Source organism: Amblyraja radiata, chromosome 6 (assembly GCF_010909765.2).
Source record: "Amblyraja radiata isolate CabotCenter1 chromosome 6, sAmbRad1.1.pri, whole genome shotgun sequence".
Taxonomy (NCBI): Eukaryota; Metazoa; Chordata; class Chondrichthyes; order Rajiformes; family Rajidae; genus Amblyraja; species Amblyraja radiata.
Genome location: NC_045961.1, coordinates 38,346,947 through 38,372,853, shown reverse-complemented (window position 1 = coordinate 38,372,853; position 25,907 = coordinate 38,346,947). Strand labels below are relative to the sequence as shown.

Here is a 25,907-nt window from a genome sequence, read left to right as displayed (position 1 = left end):
CCAACTTTGCACATAGTGAATGAATGAATGAATACGTTTATTGGCCAAGTATTCACATACAAGGAATTTGCCTTGGTGCTCCGCCTGCAAGTCACAACATGACATACTGTGACAGTTAGGAATTACACATAAAACATTAAACATTAATAATAAAACATTATCGATTATAGGATTATAGTTTTGTAATGCCAACAGATTCTATCCTAAACCAATATATTCAGAATCTGGAGTTGTGTTCTATCTGTAACTATGCTGCAACCCTTTGAGATTAGCATCCTTTTGTGTTGAGTTGTGGTTGAAAGGAGTAACTGTTAAAAACCCACTATTAATGTTTGCCTACCAGCATTAGGAGTTTATACAGAAGTTCTCTCTTTGAATTCACGAGTGAATAATATTTTTGATGCAATGGTAATTCCTGATGGAAAGGAGACTCAAGTTTGCAGGAAGAAGATGTTTCACACATTTTAAGTTGAGCATTGTCACCTCATCATAGTGAAGAAGTAATTATGGTTCTTAGTCCCATCCTTGGACACATTTATTATCACAACGAGGCATGAGGTCTCGTTGCGGAAGGAAAATATTGGAAAAAGATCCAGGGTCAAATTTCACAGACTATACACATGAAACTTAAGTTTCAAGATTAAAATTACAATTTGTAACAAAGGCACCAAATTAATAATTCTGAAAGCACAATAGCTATAAGAATCTTGGGAGCTCCAACTTCTTGGAAAAAGCCAAATCTCTGTGATATTTATATACACAGTAACTAGTCATATCTTTCACTAACTCCACCTTATAAATGTTATAACTCAACGCCAAGTTAAAATCCAATTTCTGATTAAGTTCCAGCATGAACATGATGCTATTCAGTTCAGATGATTACATTTCATATCCCATTTGAAGTAATTGACTACTGAGCTAAATGATCATTATTTTACCAACTGAGTGAAGGTATCATTATTAAAATCGCATCAACCACAAAAGAGCTGTAGGAAATTATTTGTAAAATGTCCAAAAGGTGGTGTATAAATAAGAAATTATAATCAGAGTGTTTCCTTTCAACAATATCTCAACAAACCTTCAGGAAGAATATTGTTCACCCTGCTGTAGGGAATATATCATTTAGCTGGAAAGACTGCAATAAGAATTTACAAGGATATTGCAAGGACTTGAGAGACTGAGTTTTTCGGGAGAAGGTTTTTTCCTTGGAGTGTTGGAGACTGAGGGTGATCTTATATAAGTGTATGAGGGGCATAGAAAGATAAGGTGAATGCACACAGTCTTTTTCCCCATGGTTGGCGAATCAAGAAATAGAGGACATAGGCTTAAAATGAGAGGAGAAAGATTTCATAGAAACCTGAGCAAAAACATTTTCACAGGGTGGTGATTATCCGGAATGAGCTGCCAGGGGAAGTGGTTGAGGCAGGTACAATAACACCATTTAAAAAACATTTGGACAGTTATATGTGCAGGAAAGGTTTAGAGTGATATGGCCAAAAGTGGGCATGTGGGATATCTTTGTTGGCATGGATGTTGGGTTGAAGGGTCTGTTTCCTTGCTGAAATAGTCTATGACTATTATAAATTGATAACTATAGAGATAACCCACTTGTTCCAGTATCATTTCATCCGGTTTTACATAGGTTTTGGTTGCACAATCATTTTAGGAGCATCTCATTGGTGCGATGAGAATATAGCATTCATTCCTACCTCTTACCAAACTTGCAGCTTGAGCATATTTTTAAATACAAATGAGTATGTGTCCATAATTCCATAATAATAACCCAAAAAAAGGAGTAGTAACAAAGAACTTCAGATGCTGGTTTATACCAAAGATAGACACAAAATGCTGGAGCAACTCAGTGGGTCTGGCAGCATCTCTGGAGATGCAGTCTGACTCGCTGAGTTACTCCAATACTTTGTGTCTATCTTTCAAAAAAAACCATTAGTTATGTAATGAAACCTACCAAATGCTTCTGAAAGTCCATAAACCTTCTGGCTGTAGACATCAGTTTTGTCCCAGATGAAGTAATAAGACAAATTAGGGGATGCAGGAAACCATTTCTGGAAGAGTCGTCCTTCCACAGCCACCAGGAGATGGACTTTCATTAGATTGAAGGGGATGGAGGGGTGGGTCAGACTGATCCTCATGACAGATTTATAGCCAGGCGTGCAGCTGCTGATGTAGTTCAGCTTCATTTTGCTACCTGGGATATTTATCTCCTCGCGTAAAACCTATGGATATAAAAGGTAGAGAGAGCTGTAGCAAATAATGAATGAGAAAAGAATGTTGACATTCTGACACAATGCTTGAGAACTGAGCAAGGAACAAAGGCTGAGGTTTGGAAGAGCCAGGCAACTTATTTCTCCAACACTAAGGCCCTTGAACTGGGAGGACATAAGCTTGTGTTTATGATTCTTCAAACAGTGTATGATTGGAATCAATGACTTTAACAATTCATAAGGTGATAGGAGTAGAATTAGGCCATTCGACCCATCAAGTCTACTCTGCCATTCAATCATGGCTGATCTATCTCTCCCTCCTAACCCCATAACCTCTGACACTCGTACTAATCAAGAATCTATCCATCACTGCCTTAAAAATATCAACTGACTTGGCCTCTACAGCATTCTGTGACAAATAATTCCACAGATTCACCACCCTCTGACTAATGAATTCATCCCTCCAATATTGGTACCACATGGAGGAAGGTTCATTATCTACAAGATGCACTGCATTAATTCGCCAAGGCTTTTTTAATGAGCACTTCACACATGTAGAACAAAGCGAGCAAGTGCATGGAAACACCGTTACCTCCATGTTCTCCTCAAAAGCGATATTACTTGGATCTGGAAATGCATCACCATTCCTTCGTTATGATCAAAAAAATAATCCTGGATCCCTAACAGAACAGTAGACCTTCTTCCAATACATAGACTGCAGCACTTCAAGAATGTAACTCATTGCTAGTTTTTCAGGAGCAAATAGAGATAAACAATAAACTCTGACTTTGACACCCATTATCACTGGAGGAATAAGTAACAGCCCACTGTGTCATTGAATCCCTCTAAATTGTATAGATTAATTAAATCCAGAGAGTTAAAGAGGATTTGGTGATAGTTTTTGATTTTTTATGATCGTAGTTCATTTTATTAACAGTTTTTAAAATCCATCATGGAAGGAAAATCTCATGAGTATCTCATCTCATACCCTGACAGCAGGCCTGGCTTGTCCGTCGTGAACTGGGAGATGGAAACTGCAGAGCCTGGTCCCTGAAGAACGGATACCATAAAGGAGGTGGAGGGAAGAACTGCAGATGCTGGTTTAAACCGAAGATAGACCGGAGGGGTCTTACCACCCGCACCTTCACTCTCCCGGGGGCACAAAGGCTGAAGATGGGCCGGGCAAGGAGAAGGGCGACTGTTCACGGGACGACCGGAAGGAGGAGGCGGCTGCAACTGACATTGATGGCCAGCTGCAGATGGGACTGTGAAATGGTGCCAAAACTTGGCGACTATTGCACATAGACTCCGTGGGCTGTTTCTTTGCATTACGTCTTAACCGGCTATTGTACTTATGTATGGATTATAATCTCACTGATCTGTATGCAAAAAATATTTTCACTGCACATGAAAATAAAGGAACTATTGAATGATTGTTCTGCCCCAATCATGCAATGATTTGAACCGGGAACACCAGTCATTACAGTTACCCATGCATTTTGTAATGTGATGAAAAATATTTTCACATTATTACCACTCTAGTGCAATTAGCAAACACTATAATGTTTTTTTAATTGTGCTGTTTTATTTGTCGGTGCCAGATACGTGACGACTCTTTGCATATTGTATGCAAAAACAAAGTATTTCACTGCACCTGGGTACATGTGACAATAAAGTAACATTGAATCATTGTTAATGGTGGAATAGATAAGGAAATGATATGGTACCTGTATTTCAGGAATGATGGGACCTTTCTCCGGGCATGACCCTGCAAATGCCGTCAATGGTGCAGGTGAGACAATTGGGTTGGGACGAGCAAAGTTGCTCAGGTCACAGCTGGGGATCTCATTCTCTTCATGCCTCATGATGACAGTGTCCATGACAAAGAAACGGTCCCAAGGCAGCCAGAGTGTATGCGCCTGAGTGATGAACGGAGAGCGTTCAAACTGTATCGCGACCGAAACCCCTCCATTAGTCATCAAATCAAAGCTAGTATGTGGAGGACAGAACAAGATATTTTGTTTTCAAAAGAAGATCTTCTATACATGAAACAACACAACAGGTGTAATTTTTCAACTTTGCGCTGCCACCTGGCGAGGATTATCGTTGCTGCACACTCCAGAAGTGCATTGGTGGAAATAGAATCAAAGTCAGTGTCACCTCTTCCACAGCCAACAATGGACTATTGTGGCTCCAGAAGTGCAGCTGCACAACGCAAATGATTTTCCAACCATCAGTTTAAATGGACAGACAAATGGACAGATGCAAAGCATGTGCATAAATTTCTGATCCATGTTGCTGGCAAGTGAGTCACCTGCCAGGAATCGCAAAGTTGAAATATTACCCACAACAGCATCTGTCAACTTCTTGACAGCTTATACCTTGGAACAGATGCACCAGGGAAAGGTCAAGATTGTTGATCAAGAGGCACACAACCTCGAATTAATTCTAGTTACACACGTGTATTAACATGCTATATAGAACAACATTTTATTTTGCTGCAGAATGATGTACCGCAAGCATAGAATGCAGTTTCATAAAATTACTGCAACATTTATCTTTTAAGGTATTGCTTTGCAAACTTTAGACTGAATTTAAAAAAAGTGACATCCCATGGTGTTGCTCGCCATGCCTCTTGTACATAGTGTAATATATGCATAATGTGCATATCAACAGATCTCAGTTTAATTTTCTCAAGCTTTTTTTTGCCATTCACAGTATCTCTGCTGTTGCTGGAAGTGCACAAGGCAGCTTTCTTTTTTTTCCGCTGGCCCACTCTCAGTCAGCCACACCACCTCCCTTGGTGTCAATGACTTGGTCTCCACCCTATCATAGACATCCCATTTATTCCCTCCACCTCATCCTGCATTTCTACAATTTTTACACGCTTGATTTCTGACCTTACTCAGATCTGATGCAAGGTCATCAGTCAGGAACACTGAAGATGGACATAAAATGCTGGAGTAACCCAGCGGGTCAGGCAGCATCTCTGGAGAAAAGGAATAGGTAACGTTTCAGGTCGAGACCCTTCTTCAGACTGAGAATCAGGGAGATGAAAAGATTCAGAACAAATCAGAGCCGCACCGATGACCAAGGAGAGGTTGAGCCCACAATGGTCCATTGTTGTCTGTGGAAGAGGTGACACTAACGTTGATTCTATCTCCACCAATGCTACCACTATCTTATTTGTCCCCACCATCACCCTGGGCCAGTGTTTTCCGGGACCCACTACTCTCTGTGTTAAAAGCTTGCCCCTCATAACTTCATTAAACTTTCCCCCTCTCGTCTTAAACCTATGCTTCTAGTGTTGGACATTTCCATCCTGGGAAAAAGGTTCTGACCATCTGCCCTCTCAACGCCTCTCATAATTGTATATAGTTCTATCGTTTCCCCTCAACCTCTGACATTCCAGAGAAAATAATGCAAGTCTATCCAACCTCTCCCTGTTGCTTAGTTTAGTTTAGTTTCAAGATAAAGTGTGGAAACAGGCTCTTTGGCCCAACGACTCTGCGATGACCAATGATCACCTGCACAATTGTACTATCCTTCACTCTAGGGCAAATATACAAAAGCCAATTAACTTACAAACCTGCATGTCTTTGAAATGTGGGAGAAAATCAAAGCACCCAGGGAAAACCCACGTTGTCACAGGAAGAACGTCCGAACTCTGTACAGACAGAACCCGCAGTCAGGATCAAACCCGGTTCTCTGGCCCAGTAAGGCAGCAACTCTACCGCTGTGCCACTGTACCACCCTGATAACAATATAATCCAGGCAACACCTTGGTAACCCTCCTCTACACCCTCTCCAAAGCTTCCACATCTTACATGCAATGGGGTGAGCAGAACTGCACGCTGTACTCCAAGTAACCTTTCATATGGGTCTTTGTTTGAAGTGTTGCAACATAAACATCACACACCACACTGGACATTTTGCGGTTTTGTTGTAACATTCATATAGTCAAGAGACATATCCACAGAAAGCTTCGTACCTGCCATCCTGCCGGCTGATCGTAAAACCATAGTGCGGTTTGTTGACAAAGCTGATGTTAACACCAACCAAGGGGGTGCCATCTGCTGTTTCTACTTGACCTCGTATCACACAGGAATGGCTATAAATAGCAAAAATAACATATTGAAATCAAATATTAACAACCAATTCTATATATTACTACAAAGTTATGATTTATGACTGTTCTATTTATGAACAAAACAGATGTCCTCCAAATTCTCCTGCGGATAGCATTGTCCTATGGAAATTTGTCCTTGATGGAGACATGGTGACTAGTTAAAGAGAATTCCCAGGGAAACACCATTAAATCTTTCTCAGATACATTTACTTTAGACTTTAGAGGTACAGCGCGGAAACAGGTCCTTCAGCCCACCGAGCCCTCACCAACCCGCAATCACCCCGTACATTAACACTATCCTACACCCGAGGGTTAATTTACAATTTTACTGAAGCCAATTAACCTACAAACCTGCACATCTTTGGAGTGTGGGAGGAAACCGGAGCACCCGGAGAAAACCCACGTGGTCACGGGGAGAACATATAAACTCTGTACAGACAACACCCATAGTCAGGGTCGAACCCGGGTCTCTGGCAATGTAAGGCAGCAGCTCTACCGCTACACCACTGTGGTGTCCTTTACTGCAGCCTTTCATACATGCCTTGCAAAAACAAGTAGTTCATTTTCACATTTTTTCTTTATCATTTTTAGATGGTCTTTGATGCTAATATGTATCAGGTATTCATTACACATATCCAAAGGTGAATATTGCCTGACTTCCTTTCACTGCATCAAGATCAACTGACAATACAATGCTACCTAATGTATTACGCTGGATATTTCCCAGTCACTGTGCAGGAAAATAACATGGCATGGAAGGACATCAGTAAGGACATTACCAAAATACTGATGAATATTTTCTTGATAATAGAAGACAACTAATTTCAAATTATTGAGGCAGTTTGAGTTTGAATTTAGCATTCATTAGCAGATTCAGCAGTCGTTCTTTATGTTGAATAACTAGAAAATGATATCTTATTGAAACATATGCTTCTCAGTGCACGAGAGCATGCAAGGTTGTATTACTTAACAAACTAGCAGCCTGTTTTCAGTAAATACATAGACCTGTTTGGAAAAAGGTCTTTTGCATTGAAACGTTACCAGTTCTGCAGTGTCATTACTTCTGCTGTCGCTCAAACTAAGAGCCGGTGGTGTCGATGAAAGGGAAAAGTAAAAGTGAGCTAGTGAACTTTGTCAATCATCGCTGAGGTTGTTCCCATCTGGAAGTCAGCATTTTGCATTCTACCCAGTTGTGAGTACAAGACGAGCAGAAAATGTGAAATATGTTCTTTTATGATAGTGGACAAAGGTTATAATAATAATAATAATAATAAATTTTATTTATGGGCGCCTTTCAAGAGTCTCAAGTTATAAACAGGTTATAACCAATTTATAATGTAATCAAGTTATTATTCTAAAACAATGAGCAAGTAATCTCTATAAATGTTATTGGGAGAAAATGTAATGGTATTTATTCTGTTCATTTATCGGACAATGATGTCACCACCAGGGCTGGCATGGACCACCCACTCCTAATTGCCTTTACGTCACATCATTCAGCACCAACAAATGTGAAGATAGTATTTTCAAAGAGGTTAGTGTTGAATCATTTGTTTCATATTCCCATTTTATCTTTCTTATTTCATTGCATAAATGAAGTCACTGGTTATATTAATTTTCAACCATAGCCCAGCTGATGGCTTGCTAAATTCTGATGTTAATCTTTTCTGCTGGTTCACACAAGGCCAATATAATTGTTGTACCATGGAAAACAGCTGTGCATGTCGTACACCAAGTGTGGTTTAACCAAGCTTCTGAATTAAAACACGATCATCTTTCTGCCTTTTCTCACAAAACTAAGCTCAATGTTTTATACTTTTCTGACTTCATCATCTTGCAGGAATGCTTTCAGTGATGTATGAATCTGGATTGCTGGTTCACTTTGCTCCACACTCCTATCCTTACCATCAAAGGTATAAGAAATCATAAGATCATAAGTGATAGGAGTAGAATTAGGCCATTCAGCCCTTCAAGTATACACCACCATTCAATCATGGCTGATCTATCTCGCCCTTCTAACCCCATTCTCATGCCTTCTCCCCATAACCTCTGACACCTGTACCAATCAAGAATCTATCCATCTCTGCCTTAAATATATCCATTGACTTTGCCTCCACAGCCTTCTGTGGCAAAGAATTTCACAGTTTCACTACCCTCTGACTAAAGAAATTCCTCCTCATCTTCCTAAAAGAACATCCTTTAATTCTGAGGATATGACCTCTGGTCCTAGACTCTCCCAATAGTGGAAATATCCTCTCCACATCCACTCTATCCAAGCCTTTTGATCTTGGATCTGTTGATCAAGCCCAAGATCACCTTATTCCATCTACCAAATGAACTCTATTAGCTTAAGCGCCAGGAAAGTTAGTTTGACATGTGTCTTTCCCTGATGAAAGTCTGCTGGTCTTCCCACATTTTGGTATGATTCCTCATAGTTCCAATAGCATGCCTCCAATTTTGAGTTATGATAAGCGTCCATGGAAAACAACAGTGGCATGAACATAGATAAATGAAGGAGACCTTCTGCCAGTCTGGAAACTTCTCACAATGCTGAACATTTGCATTCTTTTTAACAACAATCTTTCTGCATTTTGCCTCCTGACATCTAACTCGTACATTCTAATTTTAATAGAAATCTCTTGAGTGACACTTGATTGAATGTTGCTGCATTCTAGCCTAGCACTGCACTGCCTTGACTAATGCTTTTGCTATTCTTCAAAAGATTCTGTAAAATTGATTAAAACAGAGCTTTCATTTAGAAATCCATAATTACATTTTTATTGTAATCTCTATCTCTGCGTGCTTTATTATCTAATTGCATAGAATCAATTCTAATATATAACTTACCGCTGAGGATAAGTTAACTCCAGTTCCATTTTTTTTTTACAGGAAATATTCTGACCTTGCCTGTTCTCTGATTTTACCTCTTTTCCTTTTGAAGCTTTATTTAGAGATATTACTTTCTTTGGTCTCCCCTTTCCTTAAGTAGCCACATTTTCAATTCATTCACCCATTACATCTTTTCTTTCCTTCTCAAATGCTGCAATGTATCTCTTTTTCAAAAGAGACTTCAAAGAACCATAGAAATTGAAATGTAAGACACACATGGGCCCATTCTGCCCACCTCACCCTTGCAGCCTATCAACGCTAATCCCACTGGCCTGCATTAGGCCCGTATCCCTCTCAGTCTTTCCTATCTCAGTACCTGTCCAGCAAATACAATTAACTGCAGATGCTGATTTATACAAAAAAACACAAAATGCTGGAGTAAGTTAGTGGTTAGGTGGCATCTTTGGAGAATGTGGATAGGTGATGTTTTGGCCTAAAGAATGGTCCTGACTCAAAACGTCATCTATCTGCATTTTTCATAGATGCTGCCTAACCCGCTGTGACTCCAGCACTTTGTGTCTTTTTAAGCACTCGCTGGTAAGTAGGCCAAGGAATGGTCATGATAACCATTTTCATTGGCTACGACTTTAGCTATTTTAGTGTCATCTGCAAACTTTCTGATAATGCCTAGTATATTCTCATCCAGATCACTGATATGGATGACAAGCTGCAATGGGAGATAATTTGTAATGCATATTTGCTGCATGGCAGTGTGGTTAGCTGCAGAGCTTCCATCATTGGGCCTATTGCCCAATGTGTCTATGAATCATGCAAATTGAACTGGACAATTCACAACCGAGACAAACTTTCTTAAAGCAACTTGCAGACGTTGCTGAAATCCTTACTTAAGTTGGCTTAATTTCCATTCGCCTTCAAAAACTTTAAACTAACCTTGCTTGCCACTACCACTGCCACAGGAGTTACCAACCAATCTTACATTTACTTAAAACAAGTCCCTAAAGAGTTTATAAATGGCATGATAATCAACAGTGTGTAATATTTAAGTTTAGCTTCTGTCAATTCTGGCATAAATTATTGCTTCAGCAAACATTTTCAGTGCTGTAGCCCACAGCAGTGTCTCCATGCCTTTGCTCAATTAGATCTGCAAATTGCTAACTCCCTTGGCAGATACATTTGCCCCATTCAAAAAACAATTAACATTGTCTTGCAAGCATCTGGCCTACTGCAGGGTAACTTGTCCTTACTGGAGGCAAGATCAACTTCTCACAATATACCAAGTCCCTGGGAACACAAGTTAATGCTAATTTAGTCAGAATTTTCCTTCAGGAGACCTTGGCTAAAAGCAATTACATTGCAAACAAGCTAATACAACTGCAAAGGATCCACCTGCCGCCAATTCTTCCAAATATTTACATAATGTTATCTGTGAAGAAAATGTGCAATTTCTTTCCACTCAACTTAGCTTTCTCTGCCATAAATCCTGTTTTTTTATTGTGCGTAATTGATGTTCTGCTGACTCGATTTTCACTGAATAATCAAAATGTTAAAATATAAATGACATCGTTACTAAAGTTATCAGATGTTTCCATTAAGACTTGCAAAAACTATACTGCATTTAATGTGTTTGTAGTTCTGTAAATTATTATAGTCATGGTGTACAGTCCATGGTACTGCATAGAAACAGGCTCTTTGACCCACCGTGATTATGCCGGCTGTCATGTCTAACTTCTAATCCCACCAGCTATATTGATTCCATATTCATTCAAGTACCTGTCAAGATACCTCTTAATATATTGTTACTATTCCAGTCCTCACCACTTCCTCTGCAACGTATTCCAACTACTCTGTGTGAAAATGTTACCCCTCAGAATTGTCTTTAATCCTTCTCTCTCTCACCTTAAGCCTCTGCCATCTAGCTTTAGACACCCCAACCATGAGAAACAGACTGGATATCACACCTATCTCAGCCTTTCCTGATTTTAGACATATCATCTCTCAGCCTTTTACCCCAGGGAAAACAGCCCCAGATTATCTGATCTCTCCTGATAGCTCAAGGCTTTCAACCCATGCAACATCCTTGGAAAATTACATTAAGGTGATGATTGGAGAAATATTAAATATTGCATGTAATGAATCATGTTGCAGATAGGAAGAAAAAATGTTTAGTTGAATTTATAACTATAAAATAACATGTACACGTAATAATTAATTCTACTTTTATATCTCTAAATTGTTACCTGATGGAACAATTTAATGTACAGTATGTAGCTTATGTTTGCGTTGGTTTATTACCCATTTATAACATTCTCAAACTTATTTACTTTGGGAATGGCTGCCTTCAGTGCTGTTGCCATTCAGCCAGAAAGATCAAACTTGCATCAACACTAAAGAACACCCACGCATTGCAGCTTCATTAATCATGGAACGGAGCACAATGTGAAGGAGGATGCAAAACCTCTCCAAACCACTGTTTCAGTCTGAAATTATACTATGTTCTAGCAAGGATGCAGAAGAAGTGTACTGGAAGATTTTCCAAGATGAACGACTTTTATTATACTTTTATTATGTATAGGCAGAGCTGAGGTTGTTCATTTCAGAGCAAAGGAGTTTTATGATGGAATTTAGTGGATATGCTTAAACCAGTAAATTGTTTTGATATGTGAGGAGTAAGAATTTTCAGCAGTAGAAGGACCAAGTAGGCACAGTTTCAGTACAGAAAGGTAGAAGATTGCAGATGATGTAATCTGGAGCAAGAAACAAGCTGTTGCAGGAACTCCTCGGGTCAGGCAGCATCTGTAGAGGCAGAGAGATATTTCATATGTTGGGTCGAGACTATCCATCAGGACAATCAGGACAATAGGACAATGAAATAGGATAGATTTAAGATGACTGTCAAAAGAATCAAATCAACACTAAAGAAGCATATGAGAATATAGTGGGGGGGGTTTTACCACTCATATAAACGGTTATTTGCTCTGTACTGTTTGTAAAATAATGGAAGTTCACTCAATATCAACGTAATTTAAAAAATGGACAATTTCTTTAGGGGAAAGATATATAAGGTTATGTTGAGAGTGTAAGAAAGTGAGATTAGACACAGGGAACCTTGTGGAATCTTGGTGGAATCTTGCTGAAAGATGCTGGAATCTTGTGTGGACTGAAGAAGGATCCCAACATAAAACATTATCTATCCCTGTACTCCAGAGGTGTTGCTTGATCAACTGAATTTTGTGTTCTTCTTTATGTTCTTCTTAAGAAAGTGCAATTAATTGGATAGTTCTCCTTGTTTGCTTAGCACAATGGGCCAAAAGGCCTCCCTCAATGCTGATCATTGCTCTGATTCTATGAACTGGGACAAATTAAATATATTTGTATCATCTGGAAATATGTTATCTCTGATCCAATGATTCTGAACCGTCTGAATGTTGTAGTCGGCAGGGCAGTACTATGCATATCGCCAACTTGGACAATTTAACATTTTTATCAAGCCAATTAAACAAGCCAATTAACCTACAAACCTGTACGTCTTTGGAGTGTGGGAAGAAACCGAAGATCTCGGAGAAAACCCACGCAGATCGCGGGGAGAACGTACAAACTCCATACAGACAGTACCCGTAGTCGGGATCGAACCCGGGTCTCTGGCGCTGCATTTTGCTGTAAGGCAGCAACTCTACCGCTGTGCCACCATGACTGTCAATGTTAATATTAATCAGGCCAAGTCACTAAATGCAGAATTGCTTTTCAAAAAACATAAAGACTAAGATTAGCTGCTTCCTGATACTCGGACATTGCACAGTTCCATTTGCAATTCCTTTGGCAAATCAGCATGTAGTCTGTGCCCAAATAAATAAAAAGCGAAATAACACCCAGGTTGAGCTGCTAAACAGCAAATGTTTTTGTACCCCGCAGGTAACAACTATCCAGAATGGAAAATAGCCTGAACAAACCTGCTTGACATTCAGCAGCAATCCTACAGTCAAACTCCACATGAAAGACTATGAATGAGAAATTAGGCTGATACAGGAATGAAACTTCAATGACTATTAGAGCAGTAGATAGAAACAAAGAACTGCAGATGCTGGTTTATACCAAGGATAGACACAAAGTGCTGGAATAACTCAATAGGTCAGGTTGCATCTCCGGAAAACGGATGTAGCATATCTGCCAGCTGCGCCACTGTGCTGACAGCAATCTATCTGATTTGTGCATAGATCATGGTTTCTTGACGAGCCAAATCTATAAAAATCCTGTTTTAGTCAGAGAGTAATGCAGCATGGAAACAGATCCATCAAACCAACTTGCCCATGTTGACCAAGATACCCCATCTACACTGGTCCCACCTGTTTGCGTTTGGTCCATATATCCCTCTAAAACTATCCTATCCATGTACCTACCCAAATATTTCTTAACCACTTTAAACATTTTGTAAGCAGTTTCACCATAGAAGAAGATTCTGTCTTCAAATTAAGAGAAACTAGGAATTGGAAATAAATACTGGCATTAGAAGGATATCCCAGAAAAAGGGAAGTGGATGGGACAGGTTGGGATGGGGAAAGTGGAGAGAAGGACAGTCGTGAAGGAGCATCAAGGATCAGCATCTTGAGAACTGCTGGAGGAACTCAGCACATTTATTAGCATTGCCTGACAAATGACACTTATCCTTCATTAGGCTGAATGTCACCCACAGATTGTCAGTGGGTTTTTAGTGTCAGTGTGGCAAGTTATAGTATTGACAGCCATTTGAATGCAATATTATTCACAGGGGATCAACAGGGTAAACAAAAGTGTATTTCCTCAATCAATCAAATTGAAGATTTTTTACTGAAAAACGCAATGGATAAATCCAACAGCTCTCAAAAAGGACTGTGATGGTTGATTAACCCACAGAGGGCTGCAGGCTGCATGCTGCTATTCAGTGCACTACCAATGGTAGATTAGCTCATTTCTCGGTCCGTACTCCAATGACTAAAAGTGTTCCGAGATGCATTAAGTCTGGTGGAGATGCTGGAGGGGCCCTTGCAAAGAACCACAGACTCTCTTTACTGTAGCTAAGAGAATAATTCATAAACCGCTGACGTAAAGTGAAGCTTGTACTTTAGATTAGGGGCTGGCAACCTACGGCCCCCGGGCTAAATGCGACCCGTATTCATCCGGCCCGCCGAGTGCCCGCCTCGAGCCCTGGCTGTACCGCATCCTGCGCAAAGCCGCCGGCACGGCCGCGCACCTTCTATGAACATGATTAAGAAAGAACTGCAGATGATGGAAAAATCGAAGGTAGACAAAAATGCTGGAGAAACTCAGCGGGTGAGACATGCAAGGATTGCATGAGGCAGCCTCAGCCGCTGAGTTTTTCTAGCATTTATGCTACCTTCCGTGAACACATGATTTGATACCTGCCATCCATGGGCGGGATCCATGTGTACATGTGATAGATGTGGCCCGCCATCTGCTCACAGACATGCGTCCCGGCTCCTATGCAGAGAAAGGTTGCCGACCCCTGCTTTGGATTATAGACTTTAGAGATACAGCACAGAAACAGGCCGTTCGGCCCTCCGAGTCCTGGCCGACCAGCGATCACTCCGAACATGAACACCATCCTACACGCTAGGGACAATTTACAATTTCTACCGAAGCCAATTAACCTACAAACCTGAAAGTCTTTGGCTTGTGGGAAGAAACTGAAGCACCTGGAGGAAACCCACGTGATCACAGGGAGAACGTACAAACTCTGTACAGACAGCACCTATAGTCAGGATCGAACCCAGGTCTCTGGCACTGTAAGGCAGCAGTTCTAATGCTAGGTCACTGTTGCCCTAATTTGGGGTCATTTGGGCCTTTGGCCCTGATCCACAATTCAACACTAACATGGTGCCAACATCCACTTCCAGTTCTCGCCTTCTTCTAACAACTCTTGATCCCTTTGACATCAATGAATATACCTCATTCCTCAGTCATAGTCATAGCATCATACAGCGTGGAAACAAGCCCTTCAGCAAAACTTTCCCACAACAACCAACATGTCCCAACTGTACTAGTCCCACCAGCCTGCATTTGGCCCATATCCCTCTATTTAAGTGGAGTGAGGAGCCCTTGGTGACTGTGTGATACACATGACAAATCTAACCTGCAGCACACTACTATGCAGGGTCTGGTGGAAGAGGTGGTAACAGGACAGAATGCCTTGTGCCAGCATAAGTCAGGTGGTCTTCTGGGCATGCAGTGAAACAGGGAGGCAGTCTAACCAATATTAGCAGTCATACTCTGATGACTAGAAAAGTTAAATGATACCAAATAAAGCAGTCTAAATGAAGCTGGCACATGTGTATTTTACAGTCCCCACAAATCACAGGTAGAGATTGTTGTTCTTTCAGGTTTAGTTTAGTTTAGAGATACGCAATGGAAACAAGCCCTTTGCTCCACCAAATCCATGTCAACCAGTGATCACCCATACACTAGTTCTACCCTACACACTAGGGTCAATTTACCTACAAACCTGCATGACTTTGGAGTGTGGGAGGAAACCGGAGCACCTGGAGAAAACCACCATGGTAACAGGGAGAACGTTCAAACTCTGTACAGAGAGCACCCATAGTCAGGATCGAACCCAGGTCTCGGATGCTGTAGAACAGCAACTCTACCACTATGCCAGTGTTGCCACTGATTGCTCATCTCCAACAAAAATAATGAGAGATGCCAGCTCTCCTTGAGTGGAGAATCTGAGAGACCCAATCAATGTAATAACGAGTTACATAGTGTACATATCACCATGAATACCACCTACAATGTGACTCTTGCCCTGGATCTGAAGTTGGAGTCAAGACTGCAGTTGGTGGCAGATCATAGTGAGGAGTGAACTACAAACGTTTTCCCTGCTGCATTCTACCGAGCTTCCAGGAAAGGAGTTCTTAATTTAAACATATAGAACATAGAACAGTTCAGCACAAGAACAAGCTGCTTGGCCCACTATGTCCAAGCTGAACATGATGCCAAGACCATCTCTTAACTACACACGCATAATCCATATCCTTCCTTTCTCTGCGTATCCATGTGCCTATCCAAAAGGTTCTTAAATGGCACTATCAGATATGCCTCACCCACCAATCCTGGCAGCGCGTTCCAGGCACTCACCACACTCTGTGTAAAAAAAAAGTTATCCTGCACATCCCCTTTAAACTTTGTCCTTCTCACCTTAAAGCTATGTCATCTAGAACATCTTTAGTTTCAATTAATAGTTGTCATTATTAAAATCCATCTTTTTTTTGCAACGTTTTTCTCACGTCTTTGTGATATCTCCCAGGTGCAACCTCGCCAACGGTCTGTCTTGTCTTTTACCTTCTTTGTTATTTTTAGTTTGTAAAATGTACGTTTTAGTGTGCTTTTAGTTTTGTATTATGTTCAGGGGTGGTGTGGGAAACTTATTTTATCTCTTTCCTCGACGGAGATGCAACTTTTTTCCGCATCGTATCTCCGTCCGCACTACAGCCTATCATCGTGGAGCTGGCGGCCGCTTGCTGGGGAGCTACTTTGGGATCTCCAACCGCGGGAGCCTGCGGACTTAACATCGTGGAGCTCACAGTCCCTTGGTTAGGGACTGACTTCGGGAGCTCCAAGCCGCAGGAGCTTCGACCGTCCCAATCGCCCCGATGCGGGAGCTTCGATCGCCGGCTGTGGATGGTTCGATTGCCCCGACCACGGAAGAAAAAGGAGGAAAGAAGATAAGACTTTATTGCCTTCACAGTGAGGAATGTGGAGGAGCCGCTGTGGAGGATGTTTATGTTTAAGTTTATGTAGTTGTGTGTCTTGTTGCTTTTTTGTTATGACTATATGGCAAATCAAATTCCCCATATGTTGCAAAACATACTTGGCTAATAAATTATGATTATGATTATGATCTTTCATAGACAATAGACAATAGGTGCAGGAGTAGGCCGTTCGGCCCTTCGATGTGATCATGGCTGATCATCCCCAATCAGTACCCCATTCCTGCCTTCTCTTCAAACCCCTTAACTCTGCTATCCTTAAGAGCTCTATCTAACTCTCTCGTGAAAGCATCTAGAGAATCAGCCTCCACTGACGAGAAATCCACACACTCACAACTCTGTGTGAAAAATCTTTTCCTCATCTCCGTTCTAAATGGCTTACCACTTATTCTTAAACTATGGCCCCTAGTTCTGGTCTCCCCGAACATTGGGACCATGTTTCCTGCCTCTAGCGTGTCCAAACCCTTAATAATCTTATATGTTTAAATAAGATTTCCTCTCATCCTTCTAAATTCCAGAATATACAAGCCCAGCCGCTCCACTCTATCAACATATGACAGTCCCACCATCCCGGGAATTAACCTTGTAAATCTACGCTGCACTCCCTCAATAGCAAGAATGTCCTTCCTCAAGTTTGGAGACCAAAACTGCACACAATACTCCAAGTGTGGTCTCACTAGGGCCCTGTACAACTGCAGGAGGGCCTCTTTGCTCCAATACTCAACATGACAAAACATTTCCCAAGACACTGCAGTAGCAAAGTATGAACAGAATAAAGTGAAAAGGACAATAACTTCCTGATTTTTGCATGGAACTGTACGTGAGCAGTCATTGCTTGCTCTGCTCTGGAGCAATGTTGAATGCTGATAGCACCATTTTTGCTAAAAATACATCTATTGATGCTCCTGAACACATCATCAGTGATGTAACCTGGGGTCATTGGGTCTTTCAACATCAGCCACCCTCACCCGGGCGACCCAGCCGTGGTTGATCAGACCACGACTTGTGTTCAGGTGGCATTCGCTCCTCCCCATGGACCTTCTCCTGATCCATCTTCTCTCCTGAGCCATCTCGAGGCCTTCTCCGCTGCCTCTGTGGTGTTCTTGATGGCTCTTCTCCTCGCCACTCCGTTGATGCCCAGTGCCCTGCAAAACCTCCAATGTTACTCCTACCCTGAAACCCGAGCCATTGTCTGTGCAATCAGAAGGTTGCAAGGAGCCTAAAAAACACATTCTTATGGCAGCAGCATTCTGCCCTTCCAAAAAAATCAGAGTACAAAATAGGTCCAGTTACACATAACAAATAGTTTCACAGACGTTTTATAGAAAAAAAGAGTTGTCTAATGTATTTAATCTCTGAACATTGCCTTAAAACCTGGCCTATACACATTTTAATGTATTTGCATCTCTCAGCCATGAATCATAATATTCTACATTGGCTTTTAAAATTATATGGGATGGTTTCAACATGCTATTTAATGGTGCTGTTAAAGTGGCATATGTAGGACTCCATACAAATGAGCCAGCCACGGATTAGCACATGAATATCACAAAGGCTGACATCAGTCTTTATGTTTCAAAACATTGATCTCTTTCTTTGTATGCTCATTTCTATCTTGTCATCCTGCTGCAAGGATCAGCACAAGGAGAGCAAACTATAAAATGCAAGGAAAACAAAAGACCTATTCATTTAATTTAATTCCCTAAATAACAATAATTTTCACTTCTTCAATTTAGACATAATGCACTTCTTTTGTTAGAATCTGGCGTGTATTAGAGGCAATGCAATCTTGTATCCAATCCTGTGGTTTCTGCTGTACTGTGGCACAATTGTTACATTCATAGCATCCTTTGACTACACGCTGTACAGAATCTGTCTTAGTATCCTCTTGACAGGCTCGGAGAAGCTTGCTATACTTCCACCTTTGTTTGTGCTTTCTTATCAAAGTGCAAACCCATCCATAGACTGGCAGCCTGACAGGCGCTGTGCCAATAGATGAAACCAGTTTAGTATTGACATCTTCTGTTCTGTTGGTTATGATGCTGGTGATGATATAAAAGGCAAAAGGTTTCCGTCTTTCAAATACTGCTCAAAGTATAACAAACATATCAATAGGCATGGAAACATAATTGATGATTCTATGGCTGTGCCTAATTGTTGTCCCAATTATTGCTATCGCTAGGGCAGCACAGTGGCGCAATGGTAGAGTTGCTGCCTTACAACGCCAGAGAAACCGAAACAGAAACATAGAAAATAGGTGCAGGAGTAGGCCATTCGGCCCTTCGAGCCTGCACCACCATTCAATATGATCATGGCTGATCATCCAACTCAGTATCCTGTACCTGCCTTCTCTCCATACCCCCTGATCCCTTTAGCCACAAGGGCCACATCTAACTCCCTCTTAAATATAGCCAATGAACTGGCCTCAACTACCTTCTGTGGCAGACAATTCCAGAGATTCACCACTCTCTGTGTGAAAAATGTTTTCCTCATCTCGGTCCTAAAAGATTTCCCCCTTATCCTTAAACTGACCCCTTGTTCTGGACTTCCCCAACATCGGGAACAATCTTCCTGCATCGAGCCTGTCCAACCCCTTAAGAATTTTGTAAGTTTCTATAAGATCCCCCCTCAATCTTCTAAATTCTAGCGAGTACAAACCGAGTCTATCCAGTCTTTCTTCATATGAAAGTCCTGACATCCCATGAATCAGTCTGGTGAACCTTCTCTGTACTCCCTCTATGGCAAGAATGTCCTTCCTTAGATTAGGAGACCAAAACTGTACGCAATACTCCAGGTGTGGTCTCACCAGGACCCTGTACAACTGCAGTAGAACCTCCCTGCTCCTATACTCAAATCCTTTTGCTATGAGACCCGGGTTTGATCCTGTCCTGAGGGGAGACTTGATGGAAATATATACAATTTTGAGAGGCATAGTCAGAACATTTTTCCCAGGGTGGAAAAGGGAAAAGTTTAGTGCAGAGGTTTGGGGCAAGTTTTTACACAGAGAATAGTGGGTGACAGATATAAAAGTGGCGGTTAAGATGCTCTTAGACAGGCACGTGAAAGTGCAGGGAATAGTGGGATATGGATCATGTACTGGCAAATGAGATCAGTTTAACTTGACATCATGTTTGGCACAAACATTGTGGGCCGAAGGGCCCGTTCCTGCGCGATGTTCTATGTTAGATATGAAAGCAAAGGACGCACCTCCCCGATCCTCATCGCACTGCAGTTCAGGCAGCACTGACATAGTTTTTAGCGTGTGTAATGTCCTGACATCTACAATGCTCGAGACAAGGCTGCACAACCTATCTATCAATGATTTTAACAGCTTTGAAAACATCAGACATCCGCAAGACATTAGCATTGTGTAAATCATTGCAACGTTTTTAAAGAAAGCCTGAACAATAAAACAGTTAATTAAAAACAAATGAAAACAATTAAAATTAATTAAAGCAATTAAACCATGTTGTAATATTATTTAATTAGCTCACCTTTCCCCTTCCCTCTGAATCCTTCGTCTCATATTCCCTCATTGAATTTGATTATGTGCCAGATCTGAACTGGTATGGGATGTGAATGGAAATTCCCTTGCATATTCCAGGACCGTAGCCACACTGGTGCCAATGTGGAGTTTGGCAATTAAGCTAACTGACAGATAGACAATAGACCAATCACTCCTGAATTAGACAATAAATACTGGGCCATTTCACGGCACGTGTGATAAGAGTTCATAAGTCTTGGGAGCAGAATTAGGTCTTTTGGCCCATCGAGTCAACTTCGCCATTCAATCATTGCTGATCTATCTTTCCCTCTCAACATTCTCCTGCCTTCTCTCCATAACCTTTGATACCCGTACTAATCAACAATCTGTTAATCTCCACTTAAAAAATACCCAATGACTTAGCCTCCACAGCCGTCTGATATTTCCAATATTTTCTATTTTAATTTCAAGTTTCCATGATCGACAATTTCTTGCCTTTTGCTAACTGATGACAGTTCTGTATTCAACCTCTGTGCTCAATATATTTACTTAGATATTTGGCAATTGAAAAGAAACACTATTGAACTGCTGGAGACATTTCTTGCTTATGCAAGTGGCATTAGATGCTGAGGAAGAGGAAATTATTCTGTGTAGACGTCCCAGAGTATAGCAAGACATAAAGTAAACCTGACAAGCTGCCAAAGCAACCTAGGCAATTCATAGTATGCTTAGTGTGGTGGCCCTCGCTGCTACTGGTTCTGCCATTTCAAATAATATCCACATGATTCACGGCTTTGAAAGGAAAATAAATTCTTCTGCAAAACATTTTACAGAATTCACTTTGGTTTAAAAAGAAATACCAGAAAAGCCTTCAACAACATGCATCTGGGTGATATCTCAGCTCTGCCATCAACTGACTTTGCGCATGCATTTACAGTGTGAGGATCCTTATTCTGATCACATCACCCATCATTTTTATGACCCGTGTCCTCACTAAATAATTTTCTCAGAGCTTGTGAGCACTCTACAGTCGAACCATCCGAAACATCATAAGATGAAGCACAGCATTCTGCGAGGCACCATCTAAGCAAACACACTGCAGAATGCATTATATTTTCAGATCCTGTGATTGCAAAGAAAATGTTCCTTTGTAATAGTAATGTAATAATGTTACAATTCAAGATTTGCTATGATAAATTTGAAGAAGCAAATTATATTAACTACTAGACTAAGTGGGACCCGTTGGGTCCCAGCATCACACAGGAGGGCTGGTCATCCAACGCAATATTCCACCTCTCCACCAATTCTAATATTGGTGGCCAGTTGGGGGGGGGGGGGGGCCTTTCTGGAGCGCTAGTATGGGTGTTGTGGGCTGAAGGGACTGGTTTCCAGAGGGCTAGTATGCAAATTGTGCGCCAAATGGATTCTTGGGCTGGCGTCTCAGTCAATCAAGACTGTTGTGCTGGCAACTCACTCACTCACGGCTGGTGGGCTAGTAGTTGACTCACGGCTAATCCTTGAAATTCTATTTCAAGCAGGGTATAAGGTCACCAAATTCAAGTGCAGTTTCTTACCATTTCTAGCAGGGTGCAAGGCCACCAAATTCAAGTGCAGTTTCATACCATTTGAAGTAGGGTGCAAAGCCACTAAAGACAGCGAGTCGTGACCTCTCCCTCCTCCATCTTGCAGCGACTGAGCCACACCCACATTTACGGGTTTTATAACCCCTCCCCCCCTCACCACCGGAAAAGGTGTGGCTTTCATTGAGTGATTGACAGGAGAGAGATTCTCAACATTTAAAAAAAAACTAATAACACTTTTATTTTTCATTGATGGGAAGAATTCTCTGCACCTGCTCAGCGGAGGGGGACTGAGTAAGATGGCCAAAAATCACAGCCGTAAGTGGTAGCGTTTTATCTAAAATCAATATACAGTGCAAACAGGAAGTAAGTGCATTTACAGTAGTGCCTTTTAACTTCAAGCCAAAGCAACCAAGCCACCATTTGCAGTAATAGTGCCTTTCAACTTCATGCTACAATTAGCAGTAAATAGTACCTTTCAACTTCAAGCCAATGCACCCAAGCCACCATTTGCAGTAAATAGTGCCTGTCAACCTCATGCCACAATTTGCAGTAAGTAGTGCCTTTCAACTTCAAGCCAAAGCACCCAAGCCACCATTTGCAGTAAGTAGTGCCTTTTCTACTTCAAGCCAAAGCTCCCAAGCCACCATTTGCAGTAAGTAGTGCCTTTCAACTTCAAGCCAAAGCAACCAAGCCACCATTTGCAGTAAGTAGTGCCTTTCAACTTCAAGCCAATGCTCCCTAGCCACCATTTGCAGTAAGTAGTGCCTTTCAACTTCAAACCAAAGCTCCCAAGCCACCACTTGCAGTAAGTAGTGCCTTTCAACTTCATGCCACCATTTGCAGTGCCTTTCAACTTAATGCCAAAGCACCCAAGCTACAATTTGCAGTAAGTAGTGCCTTTCAACTTCAAGCCAATGCACCCACGCCCCCCATTTGCAGTAAGTAATGCATTTTAACTTCAAGCCATTGCACCCAAGCCACCATCTGCAGTAAGTAGTGCCTTTCAACTTCAAGCCACACCCAAGCCACCATTTGCAGTAAGTAGTGCCTTTCAACTTCAAGCCAAAGCAATCAAGCCACCATTTGTAGTAAGGTGCCTTTCAACTTCATGCCACCATTTGCAGTAAGTGGTGTCTTTCAACTTGAAGCCACACCCAAGCCATCATTTGCAGTAAGTGGTGTATTTCAACTTCAAGCCACACCCAAGCCATCATTTGCAGTAAGTAGTGCCTTTCAACTTCAAAGCTCCCAAGCCACCATTTGCAGTAAGTAGTGCCTTTCAACTTCAAGCCAAAGCAACCAAGCCACCATTTGCAGTAAGTGCCTTTCAACTTCAAAGCAAAGCTCCCAAGCCACCATTTGCAGTAAGTAGTGCTTTCAACTGCAAGCCAAAGCACCCAAGCCACCATTTGCAGTAAGTAGTGCCTTTCAACTTCAAGCCACAATTTGCAGTAAGTAGTGCCTTTCAACTTCAAGCCAAAGCACCCACGCCCCCCATTTGCAGTAAGTAGTGCCTTTCAACTTCAAGCCACACCAAAGCCATCATTTGCAGTAAGTAGTGCCTTTCAACTTCATGCCACCATTTGCAGTAAGTAGTGCCTTTCAATTTCAAGACACACCCAAGCCAAGCCAACGAGGGGGGGAAGAGGAGGAGGAGGGAGGGGGGGGGGAGAGGAGGAGGCAGGGAGGAGGAGAGGAGGAGGCAGGGAGGAGGGGGGGAGAGGAGGAGGGGGGAGAGGAGGAGGGGGGAGGGGGGGGCTTTCTGGAGCGCTAGTATGAACCATTTTAGAACCAATAGACTTTTTTTTGTATGCTTTAGAACCAATAGACATTTTTTGCAAGCTTTAGAACCAATAGACATTTATTGCAAGCTTTCGAACCAAGACATTTTTTGCAAGCTTTAGAACCAATAGACATTTTTTTGCAAGCATTTTAGAACCAATAGACATTTTTTTGCAAGCTTTAGAACCAATAGAGACACTGTTTTGCAAGCTTTAGAACCAATAGTCATTTTTTTGCAAGCTTTAGAACCAATAGTCATTTTTTTGCAAGCTTTGGAACCAATAGAGACATTTCTTGCAAGCTTTAGAACCAATAGAGACACTTTTTGCAAGCTTTAGAATCACTAAGGGCACTTACATTTGAGTAGACATGTGTTCAGTGTTATTCACAGCTCAGAGAAACATGACCCTCTGCCTTCCTCCATCTTGAAGAGATTGTGTGGCACACCACATCCTGGTTTTATAGTCCCTCCCCCCTGCCACCAGCGGGGGCAGCAGAGAGAATGGGGAATTTTGTAAAAACATTAATATCTCTGTCATTTTAAATCGATGGGAAAAATCCTCGGCACACATGCGGCGGAGGGGGGGGGGCTCTGAGCGAGGTGGCCAAAAATGACGGCCATAGGTGGCGGCGTTCTCTCGGAAAACGCAGCACAGATGGCCAAAACCGGTCAAGAACAGACTTTTAGTAATATAGATTCTGACAATCCATTTGAACTGCATTGACTTTGACGAAACATGACAGTTAAAAAGGATGCTTGTTCCTCTTTCTAATGAGAGATTTCTTTTAAAGCTTTGTCTTACATATATACACATCGATCACCCTTGACTTTGCTAGCCATGACTCAAGATCAAGTATACCTAAAAAAACGGTGTGTGGCTTGGAGTTATTTTGGATATATAGTTCAGCCTTCATTTTAATATGATATACTGGTCCAAAGCTCAAGTCATACGCACTGAAACATTCTCTTTGACTCAACTTGCCCATGCCGACCAAGATACCCAATCTGCACTAGTCCCACCTGCCATCACAACCTATCCTATCCATGGTACACAAAATTGCTGGGGAAACTCAGCGGGTGCAGCAGCATCTATAGATGCTGCTGCACCCGCTGAGTTTCCCCAGCAATTTTGTGTACCTTCGATATTCCAGCATCTGCAGTTCCCTTTTGAACACTATCCTATCCATGTTTCTTTTCAAATGTTTTTTAAATGTTGTTATAGTACCTGCCTTAACCACCTCCTCTGGTTTTAAAAATATTCCTGGCATTCAATGACAGTTCAAAATAATTAACATGCAAGTTATTATTAAAACTATCAAAATCATTAAAAAGTGACAAACAACAGTGACAAAAAGATAAACGCGATAATCTGAAACTATGGTACCAATCAGAAAGATTGGCAACAGCCAGCTAAATCTGGCTCATTATCTTATTTTTTCCCTATTTATAAATAATTATCTACTATAATAGCACAATATATTTAAAATATATATCTTACTATTTTGCTTCCTAAATCATTGCCCTTAAGATCAATGTGTATCTTGGAGTCTGTGGTCAGATCTGATCCGGTGCAGAATCTAAGAGGTGATTTTGCCTTCAAAATAATTCTGTGGAGTTCCAACAAGGCAGAACCATGAATGGACAATGTATAGAGTCCACTGCCAAACAAGCCGACAAATTTTACCTTCTTTCAGTTGAAATAAGAGCAGGGATAAGTCATGTAGGCACTCAAACCAGAGCCATTACTGTGTAAAATCATGATTGATCTGATTCTATACTTGATGCCGCATGCATGTAAGTCTGGGACTCCAAAAGGCAGACAAATAGAAACGGCAAGAACAAATGATTAGATCTGATCCAGGATGTTCATACATTTCTATTTCCATTAGACATTCCTAAGTGTGCACTTCAATTGGGAGCGAGGTGTGGCCAATGTAGTTGAATGTGATTTAATCATTCTCCCCAAGCAATGCCTCCCCTGGCAGAGTGTAATTGAAACAAGGATTTGCAGAGCCTAAATAAATACTTATTTTACAGGAAAACTCTGATAATCCTGCATGCCAAAGGGAGTGGTTATGTCAGACTGGAAGATTTTC

General features: G+C 41.4%; 1 protein-coding gene across 10 annotated transcripts in view; it reads right to left on the bottom strand.

Moving 5' to 3' along the window:
- tenm4 (teneurin transmembrane protein 4) overlaps positions 1 to 25,907 on the bottom strand; it is a 549,066-nt gene that overhangs the window by 79,683 nt on the left and 443,476 nt on the right. For all 10 annotated transcript variants that reach the window (XM_033022541.1, XM_033022543.1, XM_033022544.1 and 7 more), the window contains 3 exons: positions 6,214 to 6,333; positions 3,950 to 4,211; positions 1,967 to 2,234 (listed from right to left, as the gene is read on the bottom strand). In XM_033022541.1, the coding sequence (XP_032878432.1) occupies positions 1,967 to 2,234; positions 3,950 to 4,211; positions 6,214 to 6,333 (650 nt within the window). The remainder of the gene's footprint in view (positions 1 to 1,966; positions 2,235 to 3,949; positions 4,212 to 6,213; positions 6,334 to 25,907) is intronic.